The sequence below is a fragment of the Suricata suricatta genome, chromosome 2 (assembly GCF_006229205.1).
Source record: "Suricata suricatta isolate VVHF042 chromosome 2, meerkat_22Aug2017_6uvM2_HiC, whole genome shotgun sequence".
Classification (NCBI taxonomy): domain Eukaryota; kingdom Metazoa; phylum Chordata; class Mammalia; order Carnivora; family Herpestidae; genus Suricata; species Suricata suricatta.
This window is the reverse complement of record NC_043701.1, coordinates 132170969-132190918: the sequence shown is the minus strand read 5'-3', so window position 1 is coordinate 132190918 and position 19950 is coordinate 132170969. Positions and strand designations below refer to the sequence as shown.

Genomic DNA, 19950 nt, shown 5'->3' with positions numbered 1-19950 from the left:
TTTGATTCATTCTGCCCACACAGACCTCCCGTAGCCTGGGTGTTAAACCCCAGGGGCTGCCCCTCTTGCTGAAAGCTGAGATTAAAAAGGATACCCTGGGTGATACTCAGAATAGTCACCGATGGGTGAAGGCCTGACCGGTAGAAGTGATACATGGCCAAGAATCATGCTGGGACATGCCAGGCGCCAGCCCTGGGGGGCTTGCTGTCCCCCCCCTCGCATGTGTGTGTGCTCGCGCGCTCTCTCTATCTCTCAGTGTTTTTAAAAAAATTTTTTTAATGTTTTTATTTTTATTTTTGAGAGAGAGAGAGAGAGAGAGAGACCGTGAGCAGGGGAGGGTCAGAGAGAGAGGGAAACACAGTATCTGAAGACAGGCTCCAGGCTCTGAACTAGATATCAGCACAGAGCCTGATGTGGGACTCAAACCCATAACCATGAGATCATGACCTGGGCTGAAGCTGGACACTTAACCGACTGAGCCACCAGACACCCTAAAAACTTTTTTTTTAAAAAGAGAGAGAGAGAGAAAGAGAGCGGGCGAACCCAATGATGGTGCAGTGCAAAGCCTGTTTGGGATTCTTTTCTCTCTCTCCCCTTCTCTGTGCTCCTACCCTGCTCATGCTTTCTCTCTCTCAAAGTAAATAAACATTTTAAAAACATTTTTTTAGGGGCGCCTGGGTGGCTCAGTCAATTAAGTGGCCGACTTCAGCTCAGGTCATGATCTCACGGTTCCTGAGCTCGAGCCCCACGTCAGGCTCTGTGCTGACAGCTGAGAGCCTGGAGCCTGCTTTGGATTCTGTGTCTCCCCCTCTCTCTGCCCCTCCCCCATTTCTGTCTCTGTCTCTCAAAAAAATAAACATTAAAAAATAAAATAAATAAAAACATCTTTTTAAATGTTTATTTACTTTGAGAGACAGGGGCACCTGGGTGGCTCAGTCGGTTAAGTGTCTGACCTGGGTTAGGTCATAAGCTCACAGTTTGTGGGTTCGAGCCCCATAATGGGCTCTGTGCTAGGGGCTCAGAGCCTGGAGCCTGCTTTGGATTCTTTGTCCTGATCTCTCTCCACCCCTCCCCTAATTATACTCTCTCTTGCTCTCTCTCAAAAAATGAATAAACATTAAGAAAAAAATTAAAATTTAAAAAGTTTTAATTTTTAATTATTAAAAAATAAAAGTTTTTAATGTTTATTCATTTTTTGAATAACAGTTTGGGGGTTCGATCCCACAAACTGTAAGATCATGACCTGAACCAAAATGGAGAGTTGGACGCTCACATGACTCAGCCACCCAGACACCGCACATCAAAAAAATGTTTTAGGTCTGATTTTTTCTAAATCTGAAAGACCGACTCCGTTTGTCTTGAGTTCTATGCCACACACGCCAGTATTTTTATTTAGCAAACACAGAGTTTAGTGGGTTCAGGCAACATCTAAGCAGGTGGCAGATACTAACTCACTGAATCCTGCAACAACCCTAGCTAGCCCTGAGCTGGGCACATCCCTGTCCTCCGGCCGTGTCCTGTCTATAAGGGGGCCGCACCAGGAGATCTCGGTGGGCCTGTCTGGAACATATATGATCCTTCTTCCTTGATTTTGGGTGACCTGCCACAACTGCTTCTTATGGATCAGCCTGGACACAGGCTGCCCACCCTCAGCCTCTTTCTTCTGGCCCAATGCTGGCTCACCAAAAATGACACTGGATCGGTGCCATTCATAAGACAAAGCTCGAGAGTCCTCACGGCTAAGAAGCTCTGGCTTGAAAGAATGACTAGTGAGTCCCTGTGGGGGACAAAAGTCACGGTGGTAGACTGCTTTCAGGGCAAGGGAGGACGGGCACCTTGCCCAAGGCTGGGTAAAGATCATGGTCTGGTTAGGGATAGGTGGCATTTAGAGGCAAGGAGTTCAGAGAGTCCTAAGATGTCCGCTCTTTGCTGAGTGGTTTACTCCTTTACATGATTCAGGAAGCTCCCAGAAGGAACAATAAAGTTATTTACAACTTTTACTTTACATTTACTTTCCTGGGCAAGAGTTTCCTGGAATGGTACCATTATGCTGAAGAAGACGATGTTGTAACAAAGTCTTATTAATGTAGACAGTCAGCCATGTGGGGCTACTGGGTTTTTTTTAAATTATTACTGAGATACAGTTGACATATAGCCTATATTAGCTTCAAGTGTCCGGCGCAACGATTCGATCTGTGTACCTATTGTGGAAAGACCACCGCACCGTCTAGTTGATATCCATCACCACGCATAGGAGGTGTCGATCCTCAGTCCCTCCAGAATGCCGTGTTGGACCCTGCTTTGGCACTGCCCTTCACGGAAACGTGCCGGTTGCTTCTCAGAAAGCCGACCCTGGCGCGGGGAGCAGTTTCTGGAAGGGCGAGTGCTGGCGGCTGCCCCGGAATGCCTGACCGGGGCCCCTGGAGACGTGCCCAGGCTGGGAAGGGCACCAGGAGAGCATGTAGCTCGGGGCCCAGGAGCAGCCAGACAGTGCTACACACAGACCTGTGTCTCCGGACTAGGTGGATCGGACCCTCGGAGAAGGGCCACGGGCCCAGCCGCTTTAGGTCTGAGGAAGAGCACCCACCGAGCTCCTGCTGTTTACCAACCCTGGGCAGGTGTCTGTGTTCTTCATTTACCCTCAGCAATCAGTCCCCGCCGGCACCCACCGAGCAGGTGAGAAACGGGGTTAGCTGGGGGGAGCAGGGGCCTAGGGAGGAGCAGAGCTGCGGTTTGAGCCGGAGGCCGGCTTGGACAGGAGAAACGATGGCTCTCCCCAGCTCACGTGCGGCCTGTCGCATCACGGTCCCGTGAAGAGACCTCTCAGGGCGTTATTCTCCTTGTCTGTGAAATGGGTGCTCCCACTGCCTTCTTCCCTGGGGTCGGAGGGGTTAGCAGCAGATGCTGCAGGGAGGTAGCCCTCGGTGAGCAACGGGCCGCCGTTTCACATGCCTGCGAGCTTCCTCTCCCGCCTGAGGACACCTGCCTGTGTGCACACAGCCCTGATGCTCCGACCAGAGCCTCACGTCTCTCAGGGATGCATGCTTGTCACGCATCACTGGAGCACATCTGGATGCTGGGGGGAGACTGGCTCCTACAGGAATGAGAAGACCGACAGACACCCCCCACCTTTCACCCCATGCTCATAGTTCAGGCATCTCTGAAGCTCTGTCGCAGGCCTCAGAGGACAACAAATGACTCAGGACGGTGAGGCCCTCAGGCCTTGGTTCGGGGCCAGCGGGGGCTCGTGACGCACTGTGTGTGTCCATCCAAATTCTAACAGCCAAGGGACCCGTGCACCCTATTTCTTGTAGACTGGAAGCACTTAAATTAGGGTGTCGTCTAGACCCTGCAGGACTGCCACCTTGCACAGCGCCAGTGAAGGTCTTTGTGATGCACTCTAGCTGACCAACACCTGAGAACAATGGGAATGGGCCCCTGAGGTTGTGCAAGGGGTAGCGCTGGGTCTCTGGGCCACATGAGAGAGTCAGCCTCTTGGGCGTTTTGGAATACAGCGTTCCAGGCCCACTGGAGCCCCCACAAGCCAGACTCGAAGCAGAGCCCACGCTTGAAGCACCTTGAAGCGTCTCTGTTTCTCCCCTGCATAGCCCCCAGAGCATCCTTCTAAATCCTAAGTCACTGGTCTGCCCAAGTCCTGCAGCGGTCCTCCAATGCACTTCAACATAAGAGCCAAGTCCTTATAATGACCCTCAAGCCTGATGTTTTCTTTCTTTGATCACTGCTCTGCTTCACGCTACCCGCTCCTTCACTGCACTCCGGGCACACTGGCTTCCGCTGTTCCTCTAATACTCCAGGATGCTGGTGCCTCAGGGCCTTTGCATCTCACCAGGGAAGTCTGCCTCCCAAGGACTGACAAGTAGTAGGACATCCTCCTCACTTTGGTCTTCCCACCCCTCACAAGCCATGGTACCGTGGCTGGGACTCTTCCTAAGTGGAGTGGCAGTAGCTGGTACGCACAAGCTGAGAGAGCATGTGCAGTCCCCTAGAACCCTGCCCCCACCCGCCCCGTGCCTGAAATCCCACCACTGTGAGACCACTGCTTCTGTTTAGGCTCTCCCTGTGATCTTATTCCAGCCCCTGTCGGGATGGCAATGGGGGATCCCTGAGAACCTCCCTGAGAGGTTGCCCCGGCCTTTGCCACTCAAAGTGCAGTCGGTCCTCGAGCAGGCAGCGTCGACAATGCCTGGGGATGTGTTGGAACTGCAGAGGCCCGGTCCCTCCCCAGAACTTCGGAGTCAGAATCGCATTTTAACAAGACACTCCAGTGATCTGCGGGCGCGCTGAGGGCTGAGAGCCGGGCTCTCGCCAGCCAAGACCCTGTCTCACCATCTCAGAGTCCCGGTGGCAGGCAGCGCCAGAGTGTGATCACAGCACGAACATGTGCCAAAGATTCTACTCAGTTTTATTAATTGATGAGGGCGTCAGTAAGGTGGTAAAGCTGGTTGCCAGAGCGCTTGAGGAACTGGAGGTTTGTTAGCTCTTTACAGAAGAAACTGCTAGAATTGGCTTGCTGTCCGTGTCATATGTGGTGAGAAATAGTCACAGGGGCCGATGTTCTTTTTTCCTGCAGAACAAATCCACAAGCTCACCCGGAACTTCTTACAGTCCGTGCCCTTTATTAAGGGCAACTAACAAACCACAGTGATACATGCTCACAGGCGAGCCGGTTGAACAGCGCTTCGAAGCGTGCACTTTCCGTGTTGGCCTCATCTCGGGGTTTGGATAATATTTCCTAAGAACAGATTCCCCTGAGAGGGTGGGACTATTCCTGGGACCAAGAAGATTACGAGCTCTGTGTTCCTCTTAAAGGATCCAAAGCTTGAGGGGAAGGAAAGAACCAGTACTGCAAAACGGGAACAGAGTAAAAAAAAAAAAGAAAGAAACAGAGGAGGTGAAAGCAGTAAAATAAAAATATGCATGAACAGCTTACCACAGGTCTGTGACTATGCCAAGTGCTTTCCATTTCTTTGCCCACGTAATCCCCACAACACAGGAGATAGTTACTTTTCGTATTTCCGTTTTCTAGATGAAGACACTGAGGACTGGAGGAGACCGGGAGCCTGGCCAAGGTCAGACCGAATAACTGGCATTCAAACCCAAGCCTTCTGAGCAGAGTCCATGTTTCTTAGAACTGTTGTCCAGGGCCCAGGAAATGGTTTACAAAAGCACCCCCTCCCTGACCTGGAGGAGGCCCCCCGGCTGGCTTCAGGAAGCTGCCCACCTTCCCCAGCAGCTTCAACACCTTCCCCAAACACGTATTCTTCCTGATACTGTGGAGCCTGACCTGAACCCCACTTTGAGCTAGAAGCCTGCACCTCCACCGCCCAGGGTGCAGGGCCTCAGCCAGAGGTGCTCTGCCCAGCCTCCCCACCCGCCTCACCAAGAAGAGACTTCTTACCCTCTGTTCTTCAGAGGAGAAGGTAACTGTCAGAGTACGAAAGTTCTTCGGGTCCAAACCTCTCCCTTTATTTATTTACTTATTTTTGAGAGAGAGAGAGAGAGAGAGAGAATCGTAAGCAGGCTCAGCACAGAGCCTGAATCAGGGCTCGATCTCATGACCTGAACCGACATCAAGAGTCAGATGTTTAACTGACCAGACACCCAGGAGCCCCAACCTCTCCCATTATCTGGATGGGAACACTGAGTTCCAGAGGGAGTATTCTAACGGGCACATGGGGAGACTCCCCCCAAGACTGCGCAGGGAGCTGGTGGCAGAGCCCTAAACAGATGCACAGGTTTTCTGGCTCCTGCCTTGGGTTCCTTCTGGGGACCTCGCTGGTTCCTGGCTTTCGGGAGCTTGTCTGCTGCGCACTCAGGCCTCTCCTCCACGGCTGGCTGGCTTGGTGCTTTAGCTGGTCTGTAGAAGTGAGCCAGCCATTAGAGCCCTCACTTGTCATTTATAAATGCAGATAACAGCTCTGGCCTCCTTCCTTAGGGAGCATTCACTAATCAGCATTTGAAAGCTTTCTGGAGGAAGTGCCCCTTTGAGGCTGGCTGGGGACAGGGAGGGGCACCTCCTGGCTCCCAGAATGGGCCCCCACCTCCGTCCAGACCCCAGCCTCTCTGCAGCTCCCCTGGCCTCACCGTTCAAAGGCATAGACCCTCCTCCCCTGACCCCCTCCACGAGCTGGGCTCTGCTTCTCTGCTTCCCAGGAACCGTATTGTCACCAGGCTGAGACCCCTCCCGCTTCCCTGTGGATTTGAACCTTTTCAAAATGATGGCTATGCCATTGGCCCTCCTTGCCCCACAGGCTGTGTGCGTTTTCACTTCCAGGCTGGGAAAGAGAGACTGGGTCTCCCATCGGAGATGCCTGTTTTTCTTGCCGCCAGGGACGTTTCCCGCAGGGCACTCCCGTGGCTTCATGCCAGCCTTCCCTCGCCTCCTGCCAACTCTCTTAGGCATCTCCAAGCCCACCTCCGACCTGGCTGAGAGGAGAAGGACTTGGTGTGAGAGGCCAGCCTCCACACCCCCGCCCTAGGCCTTCGACCAGGACATCAAACCTCCAAGGGGTGGGGCGCCTGGGTGGTTCAGGCAGTTGAGCATCTGACTCGATTTGGGCTCAGGTCATGATCCCAGGGTATTGGGATCCCCTTACTGGGCTCTGTGCTGAGCGCAGAGTCTGCTTAAGATTCTCCCTCTCATTCTTTCTCCATCCCCCACCCTGTCCCTCTCCCCCACGTGCATGCTCTCTCTCTAAAATAAATTTGAAAAATAAAAAAAATAAACTTCCAAGGAGAAAGGCAGTCCTTCAGGCATGATATTGTCCGCTTTGGCCTCCCTCACTGCCCCCCCACCAGAAGGCTTGATTCTGAAAAGATCCCCCTCTAGCTCCTCCCCTGCTCCCTTTAGACCCTTCTCCAAGCAGGTGTCCACATCCATTCCTCAGCATAGGACCCTCTCCTCCTGTCAAGAGTCTTCTCAACCCTGCTGCCTTCATGCCACCTCCTGGTACCCAGCTCTTCAGTTGGGACTCAGTTTCCAGGACAATGGGAAATTTCATGAAAAGATTCCCTGCGCTACAGCCAATGGGGGGGGGCGGGTTGGGATGTGGAGCGGCCCCCCTGAGGATGAGGGGCCAGGCCAAGAGCTTGGCCAGAATGGGCGGAGAAGGAAGCCCAGAAGGGCGAGGAGAGGGCAGACCCCCTCCAGATGGACAGAGATTGTTTTGTGCCCTGGATGGTTATACCTATAGTTTCTCAGATGCTGCCAGAGGGCCAAGACCCTGAGGGCAGGCTGGGGTGGGGGTGGCAAGGCCAATGCCCAAGAAGTCCAGAAGAGGGTTCCTCCTCTTTTAGCCACGGTCCAGCTGGGCGGTGCAGGGTAAGGCATTGACTAATGCAGTGGCTTCACCTTCAAGATAGAAGCAATGGTGCCTTGATCGAATGATGGGCTCTGGATCCAAAGTTCGGGATTGGGAAGCAACCCAGCCCAGCCGTCAGGTGGACCTGGGGGGAAGGCGTGCTCTAAGCTAGAAGGTTGAGATCCCTCAGGTTTCCTGGGAGTCCCGTTGGGGTAAGGATGGGAGTGAAAGGGTATACTGTTCGACCTTTCCCTCCTGAAGCGAGTCACCGAGAGTGAAACCCACGGACACAAACAGAGATGGTGTATGGGTTTATTTTCGTTCTGCTGAATGGCCCCTCCTGGGTGGTGGCAAATCCTCAGGAGAGAGCCCCGCCGTGCAGGAGCTCAGGGTTTTTAAGGTCTTTGGCAAGACAAAATAAGTCATCATTTAGTTAACCAATCATAGTTTACAGCATTCTATAGTGGTCAATCAAATTTTGACACACAAACGTAAGATTTGGTAGAGACCTATCAATTTTAGAGTTCTTCGACTTAGAAGAAATTTGAAGTGACCAATCACAGGTCTGAAGGGGACACGAAGCAGGTGCACAGAAGCGAGAACTTTGCAGTTAAAGGGATCTAGCAACAGTATCTTAGAAAACAAGTTAACCTCTAGGTTATAATTTATGGGTTACATCTTAGGACTCCCAGAGCTCAATTTCCCAACCCGTGATTGTTCAAGCAGAAGGGCTGGAGAGTGAAACAGTGGTTGGTAATTTTTCATGAGGGTCAGCTTGACCCGAGGAGGGTCTTACAGTACTTTTTTTTTTAAATCTGCATGAAAAGATCTTTACCCAGTCCATCTGTTAGGCTTCTACCCATAGCTTTGGGGATAAGGAAGGGCATAGTATGCTAGGCACTTGACTTCTAATCCTCACAGCAGCCTTGACAAGAGGATCATAAATCTCGTCGTACAGCTGGGGAAAAGGAGGCTTAAGTGACTTGCCCTGGGTCACACAGGTAATAAATGGAGGAATTCACACGCAGCTCTTACTATCCACCGAGTGCCCTCTGGCCCCTCAGAGGCTGGGCCCGCCAAGATTGCTGTGGGTGGTGCTTGGGCGTGTCCGTGTACTTCGGCATCCGTGCAAAAATGGAAGAAGGAAGTCTGCAGAACAGGAGGTGGAAGGAAGAAAAAGGTTTTGTGATCCAGAACCAGTCCAATAAAAAAGATGGGGAGTGTGGGAACTTGGCCACAAGCCTAAGTGAATGCCCTAGAACGATGTGGCCACTGAGGAAAGGTGAAAGGCAGGGAAAAAGGGAAAGAAGGGGTGGGGGAGAGGCGTGAAAAAATGGGATTGGATTAGTCAAAGCCCAGTGCCCAAATTAATGCAGCTCACATTTATTGAGGACCTACTATGTGCCACGCACTGTTGTAAGTGCTTGACTATAGGGTGGGTACTGTTATTATCCCTATTTTGTAGATCAGGGGAAACTGAGGCACAGAGCAGTTCTATAACTTTCCCCAAAGTCACACCTACAGTAAATGGCAGTGCTGAGCAATGCAGATGTTACAGCAGTGTCCTGGACTCCATGTTGATCAAGGGGCTTGACAGGACCTGTCACAGTCAGAGGGACTCCAAGAACGGTGAGCACTTCCCTTGGAAGGTGGACTCAAGCTAATAATGATATGAATATGATTTGTGCAGCGCTCACTGTGTGCCAGGTACTAATCCAAGTGTGTCATGAAGAGTAGCTTCATTTATCTTCAACAAGGTTCTCGGAGATAAGTCCTATTAGTCCCATTTTACAGATAAGCCTGAGGCAAGCCACAGGAAGACAAAAGATCAGAAACTCAGATGTTTCGCCTGCAGCTGGGCGGACTCATGAGGGTGCTCTCCCCCTCTTTTTCTCTAAGGACCATCCTGGGCAAAGAGAGGGTGATTTGAGGCAGAAGTACTCACTGCTGCCCACTGGGATCCAGACACCGGCCCCAGGACGGGGTTACACCCAGTGGCCTCTAAGCCTTCCAGCTCTGAGACTCTGACTGCCACTCAGGGCAGAGGAGTGGAGGGATGCTAGGCAGAATCTGGATTCCAATCCTTTGCTGAAAACCCTGAATCTGAACCCCACCCCCAATAAAGGAAGGAATGGGCTATTCACTCTTACCTGCCTGGAAACTAGGATCTTCGTTCATGTGACAAAAGTCTACGTTGGTGACTGTTGGGGGTCTGATGGGAGCTAGAATAATGGGAGGGAGCCCCCGTCTTGCTCAAGGGACCATTTGTAGGATATCTGTGTGCTGGGCAGAAACTTGGACATCTCATTACTCGCCTCGAAATGATTTCACAAACCCAGAAACTGAGACCACGGTGCAGTCTTAGAAATTTGTGCAAGGGGAAGAGTGCTGACCGCCTGGGCCTGCTGATTCCAAAGTCAGCGGTCTTCTAGGGGACGCGTCCCCACTCTCCCCGCAGAGCTCAGAGCTGATGAGGAGCCCCCACCTCCCTCCTTTGGCGCTCCTGGGTATTCACAGCTGCCTCTCATCCCACTCTCAGGAGGGCCCCAAGGTCCTGGACACCAGAGCGGGTAGCTGTGGGTCAGGCTTGGGTGGGATGAGGAGGAGGAGTGGGGACAGGGGCCGGGATGTGTGGCACCGGGAGAGAGGTACGGAGTTAGTGGAGGTCGCTGCCAGAGCTGCAGTGGGCAATGGGATTGTCCCCTCCAAAGTAGGTCCCTGCCAAGAGAGCCTCATCTAGGAGGCGGGCCGGGGCACCGCGGGCAGGGGGCGCTGCGACGGGCACAGGCGTGCCGGTTGCCATGGCGACGGCGCCGCGCAAGCCCCCTCCCTTGCTCCAGCCTGGAAAGGCGAGGGAGGGGCAGCAGGCGGTCGGCTGCAGAGCGGGGCAAGCAGCAGCGCGGCGCGGGAGCCCCACCGAACTCTAGGTCCTGAGGTGGGGCGAGACCCCGCGAAGGGCCGGCCCTGCGGGCGCATGCCCCCTGCCCGCTTCCTCCCGGCCCCGGACTCGATCCGCTGAGCTCAGAAGAAGTAGGGGCGCGGGCAGGCCAACCCAGCGCCCGGAGACTTCCCCCCCCTGCCCTGCCAGGTCGGAGGCGCCCTCTGTGCCCTTCCCCAGAGCCGGCTGGAGTGGGCAGCATGGAGGGTGAGTGTGCCTGGAGCTGGGGCCGAGGGTAGGCTGGAAGTGGGAGTGGGTCAGGTACTGAGCAGTGAGCCAAGGAGGAGCAAAGGGGCTGGGGGATCTGATCACTGAGGGCTGTCCAGAACCAGGCACTGTGACAATGTGTGTGTGACAGCGGCAGAGAGACCCTGAGAGAGGGAGAGAGAAAGACCTAGAGTGCTCAGTACTGTGTGCGTGTATGTGGGTGCCAGAGACAGAGACAGAGAGACAGGGAAGGAGAAAGAGACGTGGTGTCTCTACGGCCATGTGTGCCGTGTGTGCGCACTGCCTCCTGCCTGGGCAGGGGGTCATTGGAAACCAGGGGAGCTCAGCTATTGACCTCATTGGAATTGTCACCCACTGACTTTGCTTGTGAGAAGGAATGGGAGTAGCGGGGTGGGGGTGGGGGGCACGGTGGCGATGTAATTCTAGACAAGACTTCTTCCATGCAGAGAGAATTTTTCTCCCTGGAGGAAAGATAATTTACGGACCTGACCTGCCTAAGTCCCTGGTATAAGACTGTGTGCTCCAACCTTATTAAGTGGGGGTGGGGGTGGGGGTCCAGAGTCCCATCTCAGCTGCGATGGGCAAGGGAAACCATTTTTAGGCTAAGAGCCTAGAGGACTGAGGACTGGTCCACTGGCTTGCTGGGTGTCTTTGGGGTGGTGCCTAAACCTCTCTGTGCCACCGGTTACCCATCCTTTGGGTAACATTAGGCTGGCTTCACAGGATGGCTGTGAGGGTAAAATAAGACAAGATGTGTTGAACAAATTCATACCAGGAAGAGAGGCTGCTTCAAGAGATAATAAAACCTTGAAATTCCAAAGAAGTAATTGCACTGCCGGCGAGAAGGAAAAGAGTCTCCCAGACCGTCTTGGCGGCTGCACTTGTAGGATTTGAAAAGTACACACAGACAAAGATGCAATGAGGAATGCATCACCCAAGATGAATCTGGAGGATTGGCAGGATCTGTAAGAGCAGTGTTAGCAAGACACCAAAGGCCGAGTGAAGAGAAGCCAGGGGAAATTAACAAAGGCAGAGCAAAGAGCTTTCCAAGTCTAAGTAGGCAGAACAAGAAGGAATTCAGCTCGGGGCTGGAGGTATGTGGTGCAAGTGTAACACACAAGGGAGGGCAGGCAGAGCAGGGCACAGGCAATTTTACTCCAAATGATAGAATAAAGAGCATAAGGAGGAAATTGAAACCCAAGGTAGGTGATGGGAAGAAGGCATCGAAGCCCAGACAAATGACCTCCCGGGGACATGGAGGCAGATGCAATCATTGCCGTAAAGGAAATTACAAAGAAATAAAGAAATGCTAGACAACCAAAGAATGGCAAATGTCCTGATTTTCAGAAAGGAAGTAAAGGTAGATTTAAAAGAAAAAAAGAAAAGAAATCTCTAACCTGCTAAGCTTCATATTGGCCTCTATTAAGATTCCAAAATAGACGATCACACACGTAGTGAAAACTTAGGAGACAGTAAAGCAATTGAACATCTCAGGATTTTTTTCAAACGATGCCATCCTGTACTTGCAAAGGTACATGAATGAGCATTTTCACTGCAGGGCAAAACTGGACAGCACCTCGATGTCCATAATTAGGTAACTTAAATGATGAAACATATCTGCAATGGCATACTAGGTAGCCATTAAGACCCACATTTAGGATTGAATTCACAGGAATGAAAATATGTTCCTGCCCATTATGAGTAATTTTATAAAAGCAGGTTTTGGAACAGCTGTAGAGTATGATCCCCTTTATGCAAAACTACATATCATTGGAGCTCTATGTAAAATATACGCAAGGAGATGGCCACCAACATCTTCACTTGGATTCCTCTGCTTCTGAAAGCGCACTGAAGACAAGGGCTCAGGAACAGGGAGTTTGTTTGATGCCTGAAAGCGGAAGTCCAGAAAGGAGAGGGAGAAAAGACAAGAAATGGGTGCGTGAACGAGCTGGGTTTAGCTGCGGGCACCTGAGGGCTCTGTCCCCCTCGGGACCCTCGGAGGAATGTGCAGAGAGCAACCAAGATTTGCCCAACATGAGAGGGGAAGCTGCTGCGGTTTGCTCCTCGCCGTGTTTCTCAGCCTGCACGCCTAGAAGGTTCCTGTTCTTGGCTTCAAGGAAAGCAGATCAGAGACACCCTCAGGTGCCAGGAGTGCAAGGGACGGTCCACCACAGCTTGACCTTCAGGCCGAAGGGGAGCAGCAAGCGATGTCACGACAAAGGGTTATCTCTGCGTGTGAGGTTTCAGGGGCGTTCACTCTCTTCTTGGGTAGTGCTCAGGACTGTTTTATAAGAAGCACATCATTCTTTTATGAAAACAGAATTTTTTTCAAGAAGAAGGAAAAGAATGTGGTGCTCATGAGGAGCCGGCATTAGTGTTCATTAAAAGCAAATTGGACCACAATGGCAGTTGCAGGGGGCCTGGGTGGCTCACAGTTGAGCATCTGACTTGGGCTCAGGTCATGATCTCATGGTCTGTGGGTTTGAGCCCTGTGTCAGGCTCTGTGCTGACAGCTCGGAGCCTGGAGTCTGCTTCGGATTCTGTGTCTCCCTCTGTCTGCACCTCCCCTGCTCGCTCATTCTCTCTCTCTCTCAAAAATAAATTAATGTTAAAAAAAGAAAAAGCAAATTGGACCAAACCCACCAGATTTCTTCTTGCAGTCTGGAACAAAGGTGAATTATGGGATTTTGGCAGGACACAGCAAGGATCTCTAGTGAGAGCCCTGGAAACTTATGGAAAGATGTGGGACAGGGCTGTAGGACTGATGACAGGGCTTTCATTAAAGCCTTCAGTGCAACATAGAGGTCCTTCGGGCTCCCACTTGGACCTGACATTAAGTAATGTAGAGGGAAAATAAAAGGCATCCTTATCAAATCCCTGGATAAGGACCACAACACCTACATGGCAAGAGACTCAAGTTTAAGTCTATCTCAACATGCAGATTGAAACCAAGAACATGAAATGTAAATGTAAGTGAAATGCAAAGTCCTTAATTTTGGTCCAAAGAGTCAGTCGCATACCTGTACGATGAGGGAGCCCTGGCTTGTATTCCCGAGGACAATTGCTGGGCAGATGAAAGCAGACCCGCAGTGAGAAGAGCCTAGAACCCTTTCCCTGAAGAGCCCCTGGCTGGTCTGGTGGGACACAGGTAGGGAGAGGGGGATGATCCTGGGGACGGGCTCACCCTTGTTCCATGGGGCCTCAGGGAGCAGAACCCGGTCAGGTGGAGGCAAGTTACACTAAGACAATTCAACTCAACGGCCAGGAAGAACTTTCTAGCACTCAGAGCTGGCCTAGAAGCTAGCTCCTCACCAGATCTCATTATCCAGCTCAGACAAGGTTCATCAATGAGCCTTGGACACCAGGCTCAGTATGCTGATGGGAGCATGAAGGGGGAATTCTTGGGTGGCTGGACCAAACATAGGGCCTGGAGGGGTCTCTGAGGGCCAAAAGCCTTCTTCCAGGACTTACAGATGGACTCCACCACCTGCTGAGCTCCTGCGGACTCTCTGGGGCAGCCAGGCAGGAACCCCGGTCAGACTTCTCACTGGCCTTGGCCGTGGTGTTCTGTGCCCTAAGTCGGTGCAGCAGAGCAGATCAGACCTACTCCCCACCCCCACTTCTGGCCCCAGTCTAGTGGCTTCCTGGGGACCCCTGGGCCGCCTCCAGTGCTGCTGCCCGACCCCACAGAAACATCTTGTCCGGGTGGGTTCTGCTTTTCCACAGCCCCTGGAAACGCTGCCACAGGCGCTGTGCCCTGTGAGTTTTTGCAAAGCGCCCCACCGCCTCGGAGCTGCTCATCCCGCCTGGTAAGTGGGCAGGAAGACAGTGTTGTCCCCCATTTAACAGATGCCAAAACTGGGCTCAGGGGTTGCAGCTTGCCCTGGCTTGAGCTAAAGCAGGTCTGCTGGCTTCTGCACAAACGGCCCAGATTCTGGGGACACCTGGGGCTGTGGTCTCCATGGCATCCAGCTATCCAGCTTCATCCTGATGACAAGTGGCACCTTCCTGGCATGTGGGGAGTGGGAATGCAAGGGGCCTCAGACACTACTGGGGAGGCAGAGGCCAGATAGATGCCTGTCTGGTTCTCACGGCAGCCAGGGTCTGTCTGACTGCAGTCTGTCCTGCTCCTACCCGTGAGTTGTGGCAATAATTACAATATTTCTGTTCCAATATTGTGTGTCCAGTCCACTGCAAAGTACCCAGGTTATCAGAGTGAGGAGAGGCCTGGGCGAGCCAGGGCTCAACGCTGGCTTTAGAAACATGGAACTGTAGCCCAGAGAGTGAAACTGGCAAACACAGCTAATTTCTACCAGATCAACCTGAGAACCAAATGTAAAAGAATTAAATTCGGTCTCTCCTCAAAAACCTTTTGCCATTCTCTCTTTAATAACTAAAATTGCACCATTGGAGCTTTTTTTTCTGATTTAAGGTTTGACTCCGTTCGAAATGCGGACACTGAAATGAGACACTGCACTCTAAGCTGTTATGAGTCACTTCCTCATCTGTGTGAACAAATTCATCAGGATCATTCCTGAAAGAAGATCATGCTAGTGACAGGGAGAGAGAGAGCATAAGTACCTTGGGCAGGGATGTTGAAGCTTTAGGGGGTGATGCCTGGTTGGGAAGTACTGGGCGGGGGAAGAGTGGAAACCAAAGGAGTTAGGTGTTCACTGCCATTACTTCTCGATTGAGGTCAGGGTAGCCTGGCTCTGCATCCAGCCACTGTGTGCCTGTTTCTTTAGGAAAAGTTTCAGATGACCCATGCACGGTGTCAGCTTTGCAGCTGGAGGCTGGGGTAGGCAGGGACCCCTCAGATCAAAGATCCCCAGTTGCTGCAAAGGGACACTGGAGATCTTAACAGATGGCCGGATGATACCAAGAGAAGAGGAGAAAATGATTGGAGGTGGGAGAACAGAGCAGGGGCTCAGACTCTGCCTGGGTCACCTGGCTTCCTTGATGGACTCTGAATCCTGGAGTGACACTGCCTCCTGTGCTCTCAGAGCACGTCTCTGCTTCTGAGCTTTGATTTCCTGTCTGTGAGATGAACCGTTCTTTCCTTGTCAGAGATAGCTTGATGCTGTAGCAAAAGTAGTGCAACAGTAATGGAAATATCAGAGCCAATGGAATACAGCTAAAGCAGTGCTTAGAGGAAAATTGATAGCCTTCGGGACCTAATTAACTGCCACCATGTATTAATTGTCTGCATGTTCTGTGCCCTGTGCCAGATAGTGGGGATCATTCTGAGTTGGAACAGCATATCTTCTGCCCCTAAGGCATTTCTAGCTTCCTGGAAGAAAAAACATTTGTGCACCTAGCTGAAGTAGGAAACTGAATGTGACCAGTGCTCCAGGCAGACCCTGGGGAAGAAATCAGGGAACCCTGAAAGGATGCTCCTGGACATACGCTTAGCCTTACCTAGAGCGAGAGAGAGGAAAGCCCCTCCCCTTTCTGCTCTTCCCTTAAATCCCTCCTACCCTTGTATTTTAAGGTCTGAAATCCCTTTAAATGTGCAGAGACTATAGATTTAATAGGAGAGTAAAGGGCAGCTCAGTATCTTCAGTTTTTACCGAGAGGTGAACGATTTACATCAGAACCTTCTTTCCGGAATCTAGGTTTTGATGAGTAAAACAGAGAAATCTGGAGAGCTCCAGGAGGAAGTTAGGAGAGATGAAAGGATTTCAGAGTAGAAGGGAAAGTGCAGAAAGAAGCTGGCTTGGCTCCTTCAGCTGCTGCAGGAAGCCGTCCGCTGTCGGCCTTGGCCTTGGCTTTTGCCAACCCAAAGGATCTTGGGAGGCCCACCTGCTGTTACCAAGAAGGGGCCAGGCTTGCAAGATCTGTACTGCTGCAGTGGGTGCCTGGCATGCGGTGGGCTTTAGCTCAGCTGCCAGGAGGGACAGAAGTGAGGGCACGGGTCTCAGGAAGCCTCCTTCCTCAGCAGTGATCTCCCTACACACCTGCCTCTCACCCACCTGTGTGGCCCCAACACAGAGCTTGCCCAGGCTAGTTTCCTTGGGAACAAACCCAAATGAACTGGGTCCTCGCTGTAACCCCTTGGCCCCCTGCAGCTGCCCGCCAGGTAGCGGATATAGTCAAGATGCAGTCCTTAGGTCTAGGAGGCCCTTTATCGTTTACTCTGCTATCTTATGGTGTCTGGTAACAACCCCCTGGGGTAGGGAGGTGCAAGAAGCCCAGGCCATCTACCTTTGAAAGCCAAGGAGAACTCGCAGAGGAGTGAGTACCTAGGGGGCATGCTGCCCCAATGGCAGTTCTCAACCCCAAACTAAATACTCCTCCTTGTAAAAACTGTGCAAAAGCAGCTTGAAGAAATGTTCCCAAGCTTCTCCTTCAAACCAGATCCCCACACACACACCCCCCACGAGCCCCTCGTATATGCGAGTTTTGGAGGGAGCACCACTGGGCCAATTCCCAAGGTCATGTTTTCTGATTTGTAGGCCAGTGTCCTTTCCCATCTGCACCAAGGAAGACTTCATGGAAGATCACATGCCCTGTTAGAGAAAGCAGAGGGAGGGCTGATATCTAATCTGGGGAGCAGGAATCTTGGGCCTCTGCCCCTATCCCTTCCAGCTGTTCCTGGGGTTTTGACCCTGGATGCCACAGATTCTAAGGGGGCTCAAGGATGATCAATTTGAATGTCCTTGTATTAGTCAAGACATTGAGCTACATGCAACAGAACCTGTCTCTGGCTAACTTAATCAACAATGGGAATGTATTGGAAGAGTGTGGGTAGTTCATCCAACAGAAGGAAAAGCTGTGTTGTCATGATCCAGAGCCAAATCCAAAGCAGAAAAGGTCAGATTGGCCATCCTATGGCCAGAGGCAAGTGCAGACTCCTGATTGACAGTCCCTCTAAGGTTTCACACAGAGAGGGCTTCATTTCCAAGACCAGAAGGGGTAACAGGTGCAAGGGGAGCCATGACCCCCACATGCCCACCACTCCTCTGAAAGTGTGTAAATGATCAAGTGCACTTTTGGAGCTTTCAAAGATGGTGAATGCTATCTGGACAGGGATCATTTCTTGGTCTGTCAGGACAAAGCACTAGGAAAGCGTCTGTAAAATGAATTCAAATACATCAGAGTCTCAAAGAGTTTGGTGACTCCCACAATGTGAAGCGCCTTGAAAGCACGGACCATGATGAACTAGAACAATAGCTGGCAAATTTGTAACACCTGAAAATCACCAGGGACGCTTTTAACAAAACCACCAGTGCTTGGACCCCATTCCCAGAGATTCTGATTCATCTGGAGGGCGTGCTGTATTGTTAAAAACCAGGTGATTTGGGTCTGAGTCAGCGTTTAGAACCACTGGTATAATCAGTTTAAAATCACATTTAAAATCGGAGCTTCCTCCTGATTGCAAAGGTCAAAATGCAAGTCAGTGAAAAGGAAAATAAAAATCACTTGAAACATCCCTGTGGACAAACACTATTTTGTGTGCATCATTTGTACACACACACATGCACACCCTTTTACATGGAATGCAGATTTGTCATCGATATTATTTGGTAGCTATCACAACCAGTGGTCGGCATTTACCCCCCCCACCATTAGATCTTGTTCCCTAGGATAAGTCCCTAGAACTGGAATGGCTGGATCCTGGAGCAAGTCCTTTGCAGGGTGCCGAATGGACGTGCCCCATTGTGAAGGTTGAGCTGCTGTGTGCCCCGCCCCCCACACCTCCCGCCCCCCATCACTGAGCACTTTTTCTCAGCCATCCTAATGGATAAAAAGGCTATTCTTTAAAACTCCGTTACTTTGATCACAAACGAATTTAGCTCTTTGTCTTATGTGTTCATCTGCCATTTGTGCTGTTTTGTGTCGTATCCCCAGTGCCTCTGGAGGCTCTCAGGACCAGCTGTTGGCTGGTGAGTCCCACGTCTCTGCTGTGGGGTGAGGCTCCCATGTGGTACCAGGACGGACCAGCAGGTGGCGATAACAATGATGTTATTAGCGGGGATTGCTGTGAACTGGGGGAAACACAATACCCACCCTGATTCTGGGCTCAAGGCATTCATTTTGGTGTTTTCTCCCTCACACATCTTTCAGACTTTGCAGGGAGGCCCAGACCAAGAGTATTATAAGGATTTCGTCCTCACATATACTGTGTAACTTCCCACTGACAACACTACCAATGCTGAGCTAAGGTGTAGGGAGGGCCATGTGCCCAGCAGTGTGCCAAGGTCCTTTTACTTATTATCTTATTGATTCCTCACCACACCTCCTTTCAGGACGTGTGAGCTTACCTCTATTTTACCAGTGAGAACCCTGGCTTCCAGGGACATGACCTACTCTAGGTCATAGCCAGGCATTGTGTGTTTCAATTTTCAAGATGATAATGCTGAGTTTCCACAGAGGTGAGGTGGTGTTTCAGCCCCTTGGGGCTGCTATATAACAGAATACCGCAGGGCGGGGCGCTGAGACACAACAGAAACTCCGTTCTCAGCTGTGTCCTCACCTGCTGGAAGGGATGGGGGAGCTCGCTGGGGTCTCCTTAAAAGGCACTAATTCCATTCATGACAGCTGGCCCATCATCATCTAATCACACCCCAAAGGCCCCCATCTCCAAATCTCATCACATTGGGGATTCGGCTTCAACTTGTGAATTTTGAAGAGACACAAATATTCCATCTATTGCCTGAAGTCTCCAGGAAGGAGGTAGGGAGGAGGGCTGGGACTTCCCAGTCTGAGCGTGTCCGCTCTTTCCAGGGTCTTCGGTCCAAGTCCTTTAAATCTGTGGTTCTCAGACTAGACTGTGCATCAGAATCGCCTGGAGGATGTGTTAAAACTGCTGGGCTTCTTGTTCCCCAGGGTTTCTGGTTCCCTAGACCAGAGGTGAGGCCTGAGAATTTGCATTTCTAATGAGTTCCAAGCAATGCTGACGCTGCTGGCGGGAGGACACGTGGAGCACCAGCGTACCCCCATTTTCTCTCTGGCCCCCAGCTTTCAGTGGCCTGGGCTTGCTCTCTGAGATCACCAGAATGCCTGGGAGGCAACGATTATTATACCCTGAGACCTCCAGGAAGCTCCCCCCAGTAGGGGAATGATTTCATTGGGCTCAGTGGATAAGATTTTCACAGGCTTTAATGTATCCACAAGGGCACTGGGCAGATCCCAGAAAGGACAAGTCCAGGGTGCTAATGAGGTCTCGGGTTGCTGGCCTGCCTCAGCTGGGGTGGGGGGGCAGCCTGCTCCCAGCCCATCTCACCCCAAGCCAGGGGAGTTACCAGGAATCCTTTTTTTTCTTTTTAAAAAAATTTTTATTATTGAGACAGAGAGAGACAGAGCATGAGCGGAGAGGGGCAGAGAGAGGAGACCAGAATCTGAAGCAGGCTCCAGGCTCTGAGCTGTTAGCACAGAGCCCAACGCGGGGCTCGAACCCACAAACATGAGATCATGGCCTGAGCCGAAGTCAGAGGCCCAACCGACTGAGCCACCCAGGTA

General features: G+C 51.7%; 2 protein-coding genes across 2 annotated transcripts in view; both read left to right on the top strand.

Annotated features, from left to right (window-relative positions):
* Positions 1–5482, top strand: part of LRRC20 (leucine rich repeat containing 20) — an 89403-nt gene extending 83921 nt beyond the window's left edge. Inside the window, exons 5-6 of the mRNA XM_029931820.1 lie at positions 2523–2676; positions 5048–5482. Coding sequence (XP_029787680.1) covers positions 2523–2676; positions 5048–5051 — 158 coding nt within the window. The 3' untranslated portion in view covers positions 5052–5482. The remainder of the gene's footprint in view (positions 1–2522; positions 2677–5047) is intronic.
* Positions 5483–15360: 9878 nt separating this feature from the next.
* NPFFR1 (neuropeptide FF receptor 1) overlaps positions 15361–19950 on the top strand; it is a 12033-nt gene continuing 7443 nt past the window's right edge. Inside the window, exons 1-2 of the mRNA XM_029919726.1 lie at positions 15361–15394; positions 16557–16567. Coding sequence (XP_029775586.1) covers positions 15361–15394; positions 16557–16567 — 45 coding nt within the window. The remainder of the gene's footprint in view (positions 15395–16556; positions 16568–19950) is intronic.